At 35.4% G+C, this 13580-nt stretch overlaps 1 protein-coding gene across 1 annotated transcript in view; it reads left to right on the forward strand.

Moving 5' to 3' along the window:
• Positions 1-13580, forward strand: part of PHF14 (PHD finger protein 14) — a 179327-nt gene that overhangs the window by 35010 nt on the left and 130737 nt on the right. Inside the window, 7 exon segments of the mRNA XM_009994979.1 lie at positions 1974-2085; positions 4369-4506; positions 5543-5689; positions 8825-9095; positions 9650-9756; positions 11060-11155; positions 12725-12828. Coding sequence (XP_009993281.1) covers positions 1974-2085; positions 4369-4506; positions 5543-5689; positions 8825-9095; positions 9650-9756; positions 11060-11155; positions 12725-12828 — 975 coding nt within the window.

Below are 13580 nucleotides of genomic sequence, written 5' to 3' on the forward strand. Positions count from 1 at the left end.
GTTAATGGCTTCTAAGTAGTTTCTTACTGGGATTTCTCTGTTAACTAGTTATTATCATGGGTTATTTCTGGGGAAAGTGCTAAATAAACGGTTTGTCTACCAATTTTATACATTGCAAGATCATAGTTTTCTTTTCTAAAGACTTTAATGTATATGTATTTCTGAACTTGCTACCAAACCTTTCATATCTTGCTTTTTTGGAATTTCTATTGAAGCTTAGTAATTCTGAATGTGATAAATTTCAATGTTGTAGTTCTGAGGACCACTGATGAGAAACATGCTAATCTGGGAAACATGGGAAATGAGGGTTACATGCATCTCCCAACTAATGTAACCATTAGCTTCAGTATTTCTCTTGTAGACAACCAGCTGTGTAAGTGCAGCTAAAACCAGCATCTTGTTGCTCTGGTTCTAGTTGATTTTTTTAACTGACACACGGGTCGAAGAGAAGGCAGAGGACATAGGCTACACAGTAGTAGAAAATTGAGGAAAAAAAGGGTACAGCAGCATGGATGTAGATTTAAGCAGCTGGTAACCCCTTAGATTTAAGGAGATTGGAAAGTTGCAGTCTGTGGGTAATGGAATAGCCAAGGGAAGTGTTTCTGTCATCATGAGTCTTCTTGAATACAGGGAGTAGATTTTATGGTTCTATTGGAAAAGAACAGAAGTTTTAGTCTTCACTAATGATACATCTACTGTTTAATGCCTGGGAAGATTTTAAAGTGCTGAATTAATGTACTTGCTAAGGGTCAAACTGCATATTTCAGTTCATTTATGTCTGAGGTCTCCAGTTGTATCTTGTGTCATCTGGGAGCTTGTAGGTTGAAAGTGGTAGCTACGCAGCTCTGCAGTTGTAAGGCAGTTTTCTTGAATAATTTAACAGAAAGTAGCGGTCTTGACCTTCTGTCTGTGACTGTTTGCTCAAACCTAGTGACGTAGCAAGGGGTAGCAAATGGTTTCTGGAATTCTGATAAAACATTATTTTGAGGAGGAACACTTTTTTGGAGTAGTTTGTCTCAGTTGATTTGAGTTGTGCATGCTGTGTAGAACAGGTTTTGAGTTTGTCACTGATGGTTTGTGACAATGAGAGTTGGATCTTCTGTAAAGTGTTCATTACGTAAGGAGAAGAAAATGTGTCTTCTGCTGCAAGGTTGTCTTGGTAGTAACTGAGCGTTTCAGGAGATTATGATGATGGTTATCAAAAGCAGACTTGAAGCTGAAGCCTTTACCATTGTGTTGTATTTAATTATTAGACACTGTGGTCTAGATTCATGCTCTCTCATTTTATGCCCTTCATGGCTGAAGATTGAGACCTTTTACCCTCCAGTTTGTTTACAGCAGGGAAGAATAATACAGTTAAGAAACAGTCTGTTCATCTGAGTCTCAGATAGTAATTTCTGTAATACAACTCAGGTATGTTTATAATTGAACACAGCTGTTATCCATGTTGCTTAAAACTGGTTAGTTTTGGTGATGCTAATAGGTGTAACAGTGCAAAGCTTGATTGACACTATGGTGTTGGTACTTCATAGCTTTATGTCTAGCACTTAATCTTTCTGTGACTATTTGTATATTTTCATTCCTCCTCTTCCCATCCCTTGCCCCATCATGAAAGTATCCATCTGCATTTGCTGTATAGTTAATATAAAAATCTTCATATACATGTTGCATAAGAAGTGGTGTGAAGCCCCACGTGAGAGCCATCAGAACAGAAAGGTGATGGTAGCCCAGCCCTCCATCCAGATGGGCAGAGCAATCCCAGTGGCTTTGAAAAGCCTTGCTTGTATGGTTTGGTGTGTGAGCTGCTGAATTGCAAATATGCATTCTCTCCCTGTTTCTGATGTACTTTCCTTCAAACACATTTTTTTTTAGCATCTTTAACATTTACAAGACACTTTGAAATCTGCAAATGGTGAAAATGATATAGGAACAAAATGTTGATAACAATAACCTAATTTTATCTGCTGTTTTAGGTGGGTCCATATTGTTTGTGCCCTCTATGTTCCAGGAGTGGCATTTGGAGATATTGACAAACTACGACCGGTAACGCTTACAGAAATGAATTATTCAAAGTATGGTGCCAAGGTAAATTTAGAAGAGACATACTGCCAACGAGTAGCTTTATTTTACATTTTTACATATCATAGAATAACATTCATCATCCCAACTTTGTCATTCTTGTTAATAGCAGTTGCAATGAGGTTCAGGACTAAAAATGAGATTAAGTTAGTTCATGGTTGTTATACCATGACAAAGTATAAAAAGTTGTTGTACCATGACAAAGCTCCTCCCCCCGTATTATTTTCCTTACCACTGTTCTCCATATTTTGTGTCACTCTGTCCTCCTAATTTCCCTTATGTTTTATGCTGGTGCTAATTTGTTTCTTTTAAAGTCAGTTAGTGTCAAATTGCCAAAATGTGGCTAAAAAGTGAAGAGGATTTATGGAATTCAAAATGGAGAAATGGAAATTTAGGTTGATTAAGAAAGCAACAGATATACATTCAGTAAGAATTACTATAGGATCTGTATAATTATAAGCTAGAATGCATACAAAAAGGTTGTCTCAAGGCAGTACTTTAAAAAAACCCACAAAAAGATGGGGTCGTCACCTTCAACGAATAAAGAATTAAAGAATTATATATATAGAATTAAAATGGTTGTATATGTAAATATTTTCAATGCAGATCAAAAGTGATCAGGCACAAACCCTACAGAAGACCAGTGCAACATGCAGAGGACAGCGTTCAGTAATTTGCTAAATACAGTTTCTGTAGCTGATGGGACAGAGTGGAGAAGCCATATCTATCAGATTAATCTGAGAGACAGTGACTGCACTCATGCTTCTCTAATGCTTCCTTTGTGCATAGTCAATTTTATTTCCTGAAATGTCAAGTTGGATACTAAATGAAAATAGGTAGTACATTTTTGAAAAATATAATGTATAAAATAAATGAAAACACTTTGGATTGCCTGTGTGCAGCACAGCTGTATCAGGACCATATTCAGCAGGGACCTTCTGAGGCATTTAGCATTTTTTAGAAATATATGTATCCAAAAAAGTCAGAGCAAGCTCCCAAAGCCATACAAACTGTTGTTGCAATTGATCATGCATTTTATTTTATATTAATATGAATGATATGTAGGAGCAGGGCTATGAATTTGGGCACATATTACTGTGAGAAAGCTGAAAGTGAATTGCACAAATGAGGACTCATGACTTGCAGAGCTCTAAACAAATGGTGTTTGCTGATTGAAATGTGAAAGTTACAGTTTACCTAGCTAAATTTCCTTCTGCAAAACCACTTAAATGTAATACTCTTTTTTTTTTTTACTTAATGTCTTCTTACCTGTTACATGTTGCTGCTGCACAGCTAAATACTGGCCTTTTAGGGTAGCGCATGTGGTGTTCTAAGCTTCTTAATGACTGAGTTTTCTTCGCTGTTCTTTTCTGCTGTTAACTTTCTGCATAGAGATATTTTCTGTAGGTGATAAGATAATTCTGCTCTGTATTCAGTGTGTGAGAGATGAAGAAATGCACAGTATATTGTTTTAGGTCATCTTTTACACTGGATAGCAGTACTGCTTTAGCAGCCCATGTTCCCATTTGCTTGTTCCTGCTTATGTGCTCATCTCTCTCATTTACTGGCACAGCTGTTTGGTGTGATTTTTTTGTTGAAATTGATTGAGGAACTGATCTCACTGAAAAATAAGTTTGTTTTTTTCCCAGGTCACATTGGCGGATGTCAGTTTGTTGTGTTGCAAACAGCTGTGCCTAGAATGCATGAAGTTTGAAGCCCTAGTGCAGTGTTTATGTGAATCACAACTTTCCTTACTGTTTTTTATGATTTTGAATATTTCTTTCTGCATTGTCACACGTTTACTCCTCAGTTGTTGCTTATTAAAATACATCTAAGTAATTATCTATGGTTTTCAGTCATCCAGAGTGCTGCTCCTCTTTCATTGTTTGCCCTCTGAACTTGTTGAAAAGTTGAACATTTCCTAAGCAGTAATTTTACCTTATGATACCTTACTTAAGTAATTAATTTTGCATGAATCACTTGGGTGGTATTTAGTTGTTACTCAGAAGGGAAATACAAGATAGACATCCATATAAAAAAAATCATCCAACATGCTGTTTAGGTTGTTTAAGCAATTTTCTTTTGCTCGTTGAAAATTAAGTCAGTAGTGGGGGTTGGGAAGGGGTGGAGTTTTAAATAGTGTCAACTGTCAGCAGCTTACTTGGTTTGTTTACCAAATAGGAGTAAACATGCCTGCTTGGGTTTTATATGTAAGATGTAAATTATCAAATATTAGGCAAAACACAGCCAAAATATTTACTGTGATGTTTTCCACCCTTCTTTTTACAGGAATGCAGTTTTTGTGAAGATCCTCGTTTTGCGAGAACTGGTGTATGTATTAGTTGTGATGCTGGAATGTGCAGAGCTTATTTCCATGTAACCTGTGCTCAGAAGGAAGGTCTCCTCTCAGAAGCAGCAGCAGAAGAGGTAGCTATGGAAATGACAGAATAAAAGAGTTCTATTAAAAGCTTGCGAAGATGACCTGAAATTGTACATTTTTTGCTCACTAATCCTGAACAAAGTTTTTGTAAATCAGTAGCAAGTAATAGTTTGTGTTTGTTCACCAGATTGTCCGACTCTGAGCACCTTTTGAAATGGTCTGGAAAAAGGGATAGAGAAAGGTAACACAGAAGTTGGCTTAATAGGCTATCAGTCAATACAGACACGAATTCTGACTCTTTATTCTTGAACTTCATTTGGCTTGACATACTTAACTTAGCTGTGTATGCAGTGTAGTAATCTCTGCTTCATACCAAACAGGACTGTCTTGAGAAATTAACTAAATTTCTAATGCCATTTTTTTCATACATCTTTTCCAGTGTTATCTTTAAAATGCTGTACAGGTAGATGACTTTTCATATGGTAACGTGGATCTTAGGTTTGCAAGTGCTAGAAGTTGCTAAGAACTTACAGCCATGATAATGTGCAGATCTGATGGAGCAAAGAATGAAAAATGGGTAAAAAAATTATCTGAGATGTGATAAACCATGTGAGGGTATAACCATCAAAAACATTTGGAGGATAATTTGAGATAACCAAATATATTGCCTTTTGTATTTTACATAATTGGTAATCTTTTTTTAAGATTTAACTTACAAGATTACACAGTGGAGCAAGAGGAAGTTAACAATTTATGTTACCTGTTAAATGAATATGTACCTAGGAGTTTCATCTGGTGTTTAGTCTGGGAACACAAAATTAAAGATTGAATAGTAAAACATTAAAGATTTAATGCATTTAAAAGCATTTAAGGTCACCGAATGCAAACAATGGAAAGAAACTTCATATGGTAAACTATATCCAGATGACAAAATTTATTTAGAAACATACCTATTAGTTGCTTTTAAAAACATGTCTATTTGAAAGTGGAATGATTGTCAGAATGTTTGTGCTGTTATGAGCCTTTTGGCCTTGTATGTCTTACTTTATTTTCTTTCCTTCCTCTTTGTTTTCTCTGAAACAGGACATAGCTGACCCTTTTTTTGCGTATTGTAAACAGCATGCGGACAGGTTAGACAGAAAATGGAAAAGGAAAAACTACTTGGCATTACAGTCTTACTGTAAAATGTCCTTGCAGGAGAGAGAAAAACAGCTCTCACCAGAAGCTCAGGTATTTTTTCATGTCACAAATGTATCTGTATTAATAATTCATGTTAAATAAGAACAAAATTTAAAGGGTGAGAAATTGTTTTTTCTAGTAGGAACTGAAATGTGAAATATATTGATAGTGCATGATCATTTAACAAAGCATTAAATTCTTTGTATGTTTTAGTCTCTAAGAACAATTCTTAATAAACTGACAGGGATATCCATGCTTGTCTGAATTGAAAAAATCTTATTTTGTTTGGTTTTGTGGCAAAAAGTTGGTAATTACAGTTTCATTGTAATTCATAGATTTTGTTTAACTTCTTCTTCAAGATTCTTTACAAAAAAAGACAGCCAGACAAGAGATTAATCATGTTTCTACACCCAAGCTCAGTAAAAAGCCACTTTTTCCCTTAGTAATATATTAAACTTGGCAGAAGTGTTTAGCTTGCCTGAATTTTTTTCTACTAGATCCTTTCTCATTTTTTGTAGTTCTAAGCTGAATTCTATATGCTGGTCTTGTTCACAGTAGAAATTTCCTAGAAAAGAATTATGTACGTGCAGAAACTGAGTCTGTGCTGCTGAGTGGCAGCACTCAGAAAATCTAAGACTAAGTCTGTATCTCTGTCTAATGGCACATCCATGCAAAGCTATTAATTACTGTATAAATGTCCTGTTGATATAAATGTTCTAGTTCTTCTGAGAGGATCTGTGTGCTTTGATATGTTTTAATGTATGTACTTTGTTATTTTTTCAATTCTGAGGCATTTATAGCATACTTCAATTTCACTGCTTAGGCTGACTGAAAAAAATCATACCTAGGTATGAAAGCAGCTCATCTAAATGAATCCTGCCTAATCTGCTGCAGACACTGTAAATGGAAGGCAGTTATTGGAGAGAAGTAATCATTTTATTTTTTTTCTGAAGAGAGAACTGTAGTGCAATCATGAGAAAATGAATCTTCATATCATCAAACTTCGTATAAAAAACGAAACATACCTTTCTAGTTCCTCAGAGATCTTTGAATAGGAGAAGAGAATATTAATTTAAAATGACAAATGACCTGTACACTTGAGAGTCAATATGAACAAACTATCATAGAAGAATTGTGAATAAAATATTTCTGTGGGGTATGTGCTGAACTTTGTGGAGCTTGATTTAAAACTGGTTACATAATTATTGCTGAATACACTCACCTGTCATTTATGTGAAATGAACCCATGTAGTGGAGAAATCACAATAGTAAAACTACTAACAAACATAATGGTAAGGACTGATTGTGCAAAATCAGTTTGGGTCCAACAGAGCTTATCAGCTCTGTTTTCAGACATTTGTTACATGCTGCTGATAAAGCTGATTAGTTCCCCGCATTTTCCTCGCTTCTATCTCTTTCCTCCAAACTGAGACCCTGTAGATCTTTTAATCTAAATGATTAGAAACTGAAACTACGAATGCTGGAGACTGCAGGTGGAGTGACTTGACATGGTGTCATAAACTTCTCAATATAAATTAGATAACTTGCATACATTTTGTAAAAACAATTTCAGTATTTGTGACTCTGTTGTATGAGTTTGCAGTAGTATTGTGTGTGTGTGTGAGTTTATATGGCTGGAAACAGATTGGAATAATTAAATACGCACTTCTGTGTCCATATATATGGATTGGGCTTTTATGAAGCAATTGTTTAAGTGGTTTCTGTGCCTTTTTTGAAATGCAGAACTGTTAAGGGGTATTTAATATGTATTAGAAATGTCTGACTGGGAACTTGACACAAAGTGCGTATAAATTCACTCCTTACCATGTTGTCTGCACAAGGAAGTTAAAATCCCACGAACAAATTCAACCACCTTGTTAGATTAGTATTTTGTCTGAGATGACAAGAATCTTGAGACATCTTAGTCTGGAAAAAAAATTAAGAAGTATCTATGTGTGTGTACATATTTATGTATGGTGTGTATTTATATATGTATATGGTTGTATGACATAAATGACCCCAAGAATTTCAGAACTGAGTATGTAATCAGTGAAGAAACATCTTAGCTGAGGAAGCTATCCCTGACCCTTCCTGCGGAGAATTAAGTGAGGTGGTGGCTGTAGGTGGATCTTTCTGCTTTGGGTCCAAAAAAAAAAATAAAATGTCCTTGGAGTCAGAGCTGGCCTGCAAGCCACATTTGCTGTGTTTCTTGGTCATTAACGTTCGAGACCTAGTAAGGTAATGTGTGTTAAACTGTCTGTAATATTACTTTTAGTAATGCTGTTTGTAATCGGAGATGTTCTATAACCATAGAATGTATAAGTATGCACACCTTGTTGCTTTTGTCTCAGGAGAATCTCACACCATATGGTGGGGCAGTTGGATTAGTTTAGTTTCTTCTTTCTGCAGGCAAGTAAACAACTTCTAACTGATAGTGAGCTGGGGTTTTGCCTCTGAAGGTTTGTATGTTGATGTCATTTTCTGCTAGAATTGCCACTACATAGAGTTCCCACAAGACAGTGTTTTTCAACTGTCAGTAGCAACTTGATCTTCTGGGGTTGATCTCCCAGATGGTCACAAATATACAGATGTCATCAACAATATATGTTGTGAGCTTCTCTTGCCTACTTAATTTCTGTTTGAATTGTGGTTTTGCCACATTATAATCAGCTAGCTTAACGTTTATAAGGAGATAAGGAATTGAGAAAGGAGTTCCTGCAAAAGGATGTCAAATACGGCAAAAATCCCATTCATCAACTTCTATTGCTCATGTAGATACCAATTTAAAGTGTATCTAAATATCTTTTTGATAGATCAGTCGAGGCTTTTCCACAGTACTGAGTTTTCATAGTCCCATCAAATTGTCATTATTAGAAGGGATTGTTTGAAATCCAGCAATCATTTGTGTTGCTTTGATTGATGGGGAAACCTCATCAAGAAACCTGTGAGTTCCTCCAAAACATAGTGAAAGGGTAATGTTATTCATATATGCGTTTTGAAGTAAAATCAAATGTCTAAATCAGTGGCTGTTTCTTAAGTCATAGAGTTCCAGAATGAGAATAGCGTTGATGAGATTGTGCAGCTTGTAAAATGCAAATAAATTGCACGTCTTCCAAAAGGTTATAACTCAAAACCAATTTTGAATTGTTCCCTTATGTTTTTAATGTATGGAATTCTTTATTGCAGGCTCGAATCAATGCCAGGCTGCAGCAGTATCGTGCCAAGGCGGAGCTGGCCCGCACAACCAGGCCTCAGGCCTGGGTTCCCAGGGAGAAGCTGCCACGGCCGCTTACTAGCAGTGCTTCAGCCATACGGAAGCTGATGCGCAAGGCTGAGTTAATGGGAATTAGTACAGACATTTTTCCAGTGGATACTTCAGATACTAGTTCCAGTGTTGATGGAAGAAGAAAACATAAACAACCAGCTCTCACAGCTGATTTTGTAAATTATTACCTTGGTAAGAATAAAAATGAGATTTTTCTCAATGAAAAATTACTGCTTTGCTGTATCTGTACTGTGTTCATTAATTTCACTTGTATTACTTTGTTGTCAATAGATACATGTGAATAACGACTTCATTTTATATCAGATCTATTATTGCTTGGTATCTGTATTTACACAGAAAGTTAGTGGCTTTTTAAAAAAGACATAAAAAAAGAACATGTTTCAAATATTAACAGGAGGCATTGTCTTTGCTTAGAAGGGAATGGAAAGTTAGGTACCTTTGGTGACATTTTTTTTTCTTACATTGTCCTTTCTGAGATTTGTCTTTGGAAGGGTTCACTAGATGACTGATCAAAGCTTACAATTTAAATGTTATTATTCAATTAACTGTTATGCAGCAGAAAGTAAAATTATGGCTGTTCATTCTACTCTGTAATAAACCTATAGGCTAGTTTTGTGGTTTTGTGTTGTTATGTTTTTATGCTTTTCCTTGCTTCACTGTTTTCAGTGCATAAATCTTGGGGATGTAGCCAAGGATAGGAAATAATGCTATTTTCTTTTAAACAGAGAGAAATATGCGCATGATTCAAATCCAGGAGAATATGGCTGAACAGAAGAATATCAAGGATAAATTAGAAAATGAGCAAGAAAAGCTTCATGTGGAGTATAATAAGGTGAAGAAAAGAAAATAAGCTGTTGTACTGTTTTAGTGTTGTTGCTGTTAACTTTGCTAGCGTTTTGGTTTCGTCACAAAATGCCTTGGAAAGAAAGTTACAAACCATTCTTTCTTTAAACGTAATCTTTAAAAATATATTTCTTCTTTAAAAAAGTTATCGTGTGGTCCATTCCCCCTATGCAAATAGAATCAACTTCTAAAATGTTCTAGGTTCTGTTGGAACCTGCTTGTTTCTCTGCTTGGAAGCCTACTTGCTAATTGAGAATCCAGAATTTTCAGTGTGTTATTAATTAATTTATTTATATCACCTCCAGCTCCAGTTGTGTTCATCCTAGATTTAGTGACTTGGCTAATTTTTCGGACTGAAATAATCAATGTTCGCAAGTCCCTAGCTTTTGAGTACAGGAAATTTGGGGCTCATAAATGATGGCATTGCTCTCCCCTGGATGTTGCTAATGTCATTATGTAGTAACTCATCATCATCATGGTTAAAAAAGCGTTTTATGTTTTAATTGCATTTGTACGAAATAATTTTTATTTGAATCTTTAAGTATTTTTAGACAGAACATGGAAGTACTGTATCTTTTATGACAGATGACATGTTGCATTTTTGTATTAATTCAGCAACCCATCAAGTAATGGCTAGTGATGACAAGAAACAGTGTTGCTATTAATTCTTAAGCTGTTGGGTGAGTGTTTTAAATGAGAACACATGGAAATGAAACAGCAGGTCCTTGTGAACTTCCCAAAGATGTTAAAGAAGAAGGAGATTGTGTGGGGGACTTTTTACAAAAATTAATAGGTTGTTTATACTGTGTGGTAATGAATAGTTACTTCCAGAAGAAAAAAAAGAAACATAACTTCTTTTTTACTTCCAGCCTTTAATGAATTGCATCTTTTTCTATGACAATGAGTGAGTGTTCTTTGGTAATGTAGTGTAGAGTTATAATCAATTTATGTGGTTACTTCTTAGAATCTTGCTGCTTAAGGAGTATGGACAAGACATGCAAGGTGTTGCTGTATTTTAGTTTCACTTTCTAATTGACTTTATGAAACCTTATTTTCACACTGTAATGCTTCAGATCTTACTTACAAAACAGGTAGCTGCTCAGATTTTCATTTTAATTCCGTTAAGTTGCTGAATGATTGCATTGGTCTCAGCTATATGGGCATGAGTTCCATTGTTTTTTAATCCCACAGTAAAGTAATGCACCCTAGATAGGTAAGAGGTTGAATAAATTTGATTACATTACTACTAATGGATTTTTATTCCTGTTAATTTTTTTTCTGTAACTTTTCAGCTATGTGAGTCCTTGGAAGAACTGCAAAATATGAATGGAAAACTGCGTAATGAAGGACAAGGCATTTGGGCTCTGTTAGGGAGAATCATTGGACAGGTTGGTTTAGTTTTTTCTCCGCTCTTGATAGTTTGTAGGCAGACCTGGTTTTCCAAGAATAGGCCTTTTTTTTTTTTTTTTTTTTTTTGGTTTTGTCTGTCACTTCTATGGCCAAATAAATTTATTTGATCAGACCCAGGTTTTACTCTGGGGATGTTTCCTGATTGAAATATCTAGACTTCTGCAAACGACCTACTGGGAACCTGTAGCTTAATTTTGTTGTTGTTATAGCGCTGTTGTTTGCAAAATTGTTTCATTTGGTATAACCAATTGACCTGTCATTTGTGATGAACCTTAAAGTGAAGCATGGGTTAATCCTGCAGTTTGTGTCTCCATATTCTTTAGGTACTGGAGGCTTCAAATGATGTTAGTAGTTTTTTATGGCTTTTAAGATATAAAACTGGGAAACTGCAGTACGTGTGGGATGGTTTGTAGCTGGACAGAGCAGTATAATCTGGTCAAATCAATACAAATATTCATTTGAGAAAAGAAGAGAAAAGGAGAAAAGATTTGTATTACTTCCAGTTGACATTGAGGCACACGGAGAAATACAGATTCTTGACATGTTTTGATACATGTTTTATGTCAAAGATATTAAATGGCAATGGACATTGTAGATGTCAGAGAGAGATTGAAATTATTTCCAATTATGATTTTAAGGAAAATTTTAAAAGCTGTTCATAGTAAAAATACAGATATACAGTTAGGTCACAGTTTTGCTGTACCTTTTGGTACTGCTGAATTTGTACTTCCATTCAGAAAATGAAGCTTACTCTTTCTTTATGTAGTAGTAGTTCTCAAGGCATGTCAGCTTTTTCTGGTTCTGTTTGTCTGCCTACCTTTTCTACTTGTGAAGAAGGATTCTCGCATAATGTATCTCTTGAATCACTTTCCCTTCTTTTTAAGATGGCTTTGAGTAAGTATTCACAAATATATTTCCTGCTGCAAATGTTACTAAATTTAAAAAAAAAAAAAAAAAGAAGAAAAGTTAAGTAGAATTCATTTGCACAGCTTGCATGACATTTTTTCCAGTTGGTTGAACAGATGCAGACCCATGGGGCTGCTGAGAAATGACTTTGATAGATGGTTGCTGTCTGAGATGCTAGCATACTGCAGATTAGTATAAACCCAAAGAAAATCTCATCTGCTTTGTGAAGGGCTTGGTCCAATAAGATAATTTTTCTAATTAACCTGTCGAGCACCAGTGTAGCAGGGATGTTGGGGAAAATAAACTGCCTCAGTATTTTATCAGTTTTTGAAATTTCTTTTCTTGTTTCAGCTACCTAGACAAATGCAACCTTGTCCATCCATGTATTGGAAGCTTGAAGAAAATGTTAAAATACAGTGGTTTAGTGTGACTTTTATTTATTGAATTGAAAGACATTAATTATTACTTTATCTCATTATAATTTGTAATATAAGCATCTGTAGGTACTCTTGTGTGCAAAACAGTTAGCTAAGCAATTTCCTACTCCTAATTTCAGTCTTGTTCTTCATGCATTGAGATTGGAGTGGTATTCTCTAAAATCATCAAGACTCATGTATACTGCATTTGTTCAAATCCAACAGAAATTGAACATACCAGCAATTTTACGGGCTCCTAAGGAGAGGAAACCAAGTAAAAAGGAAGGAGGAACGCAAAAGGCATCTACACTTCCAGCTGTACTTTATAGGCAAGTAATTAAGTCTTGACAGAACAGTTAAAATATCTAGGAAGTCTCACAGAAGTGTTCTGGGAAAATTGTTTGCTTTGATTTTGATTAACAAAATGCTTCAAACTTGTCTGTATCGTGTACTTACTTCTGAAGGTGAAGTTGAATAATAATCAGTTTGGGTTGTTTGGTTTTTTTTGCTAATTTGGAAGCAATGCTTTAAAGGCAAAGGTAACTCTTTACAGCTGAAATAGAAGGATCCTTTGTCTGTGTGTTGTGAAAACATTCAACTGATCATCTTTTCTTTTGAATGCAATAATCTCTGTTTAGATGATTTTGTGAGCTGTTTAGTCACAGTGCTTGTGTGCATAAAACACTATTCATATAAGAATTTTTTCTTTTTCCTCAGGCATTGTCAAACGCTTTGGGATATCTAGTGTTTTAAATTTCCCTAGTTCTATTCCTATTAATTCCCAAGAAAATAAAATCTATTGACTTACTCTGTTATCGTTCCACCTTTTCTCCTCTTCTGTAAATTGTGAAGCTATTGACTGGGCTTTAACTATGTCAAACAATGGAACATACACTAGAATCCCAGAGCATGACTGTGTAAAACATAAATACCTTCTTCTCTTGCCACCCGCTGAGAAATTGCTTGGTCTGTCACTTACCTAGGGAGGACAGCTAGGCCTCCAGCCATGGCAAGTGGGCAGTGTCTTGCCCAGCCAGCAGGGTGAATGAAGAAGATGGGTTGCATGAGCATAAGTTAATTA

This window comes from Chaetura pelagica, unplaced genomic scaffold (assembly GCF_000747805.2).
Source record: "Chaetura pelagica isolate M959 unplaced genomic scaffold, ChaPel_1.0 scaffold12, whole genome shotgun sequence".
In the NCBI taxonomy this organism is placed as follows: domain Eukaryota; kingdom Metazoa; phylum Chordata; class Aves; order Apodiformes; family Apodidae; genus Chaetura; species Chaetura pelagica.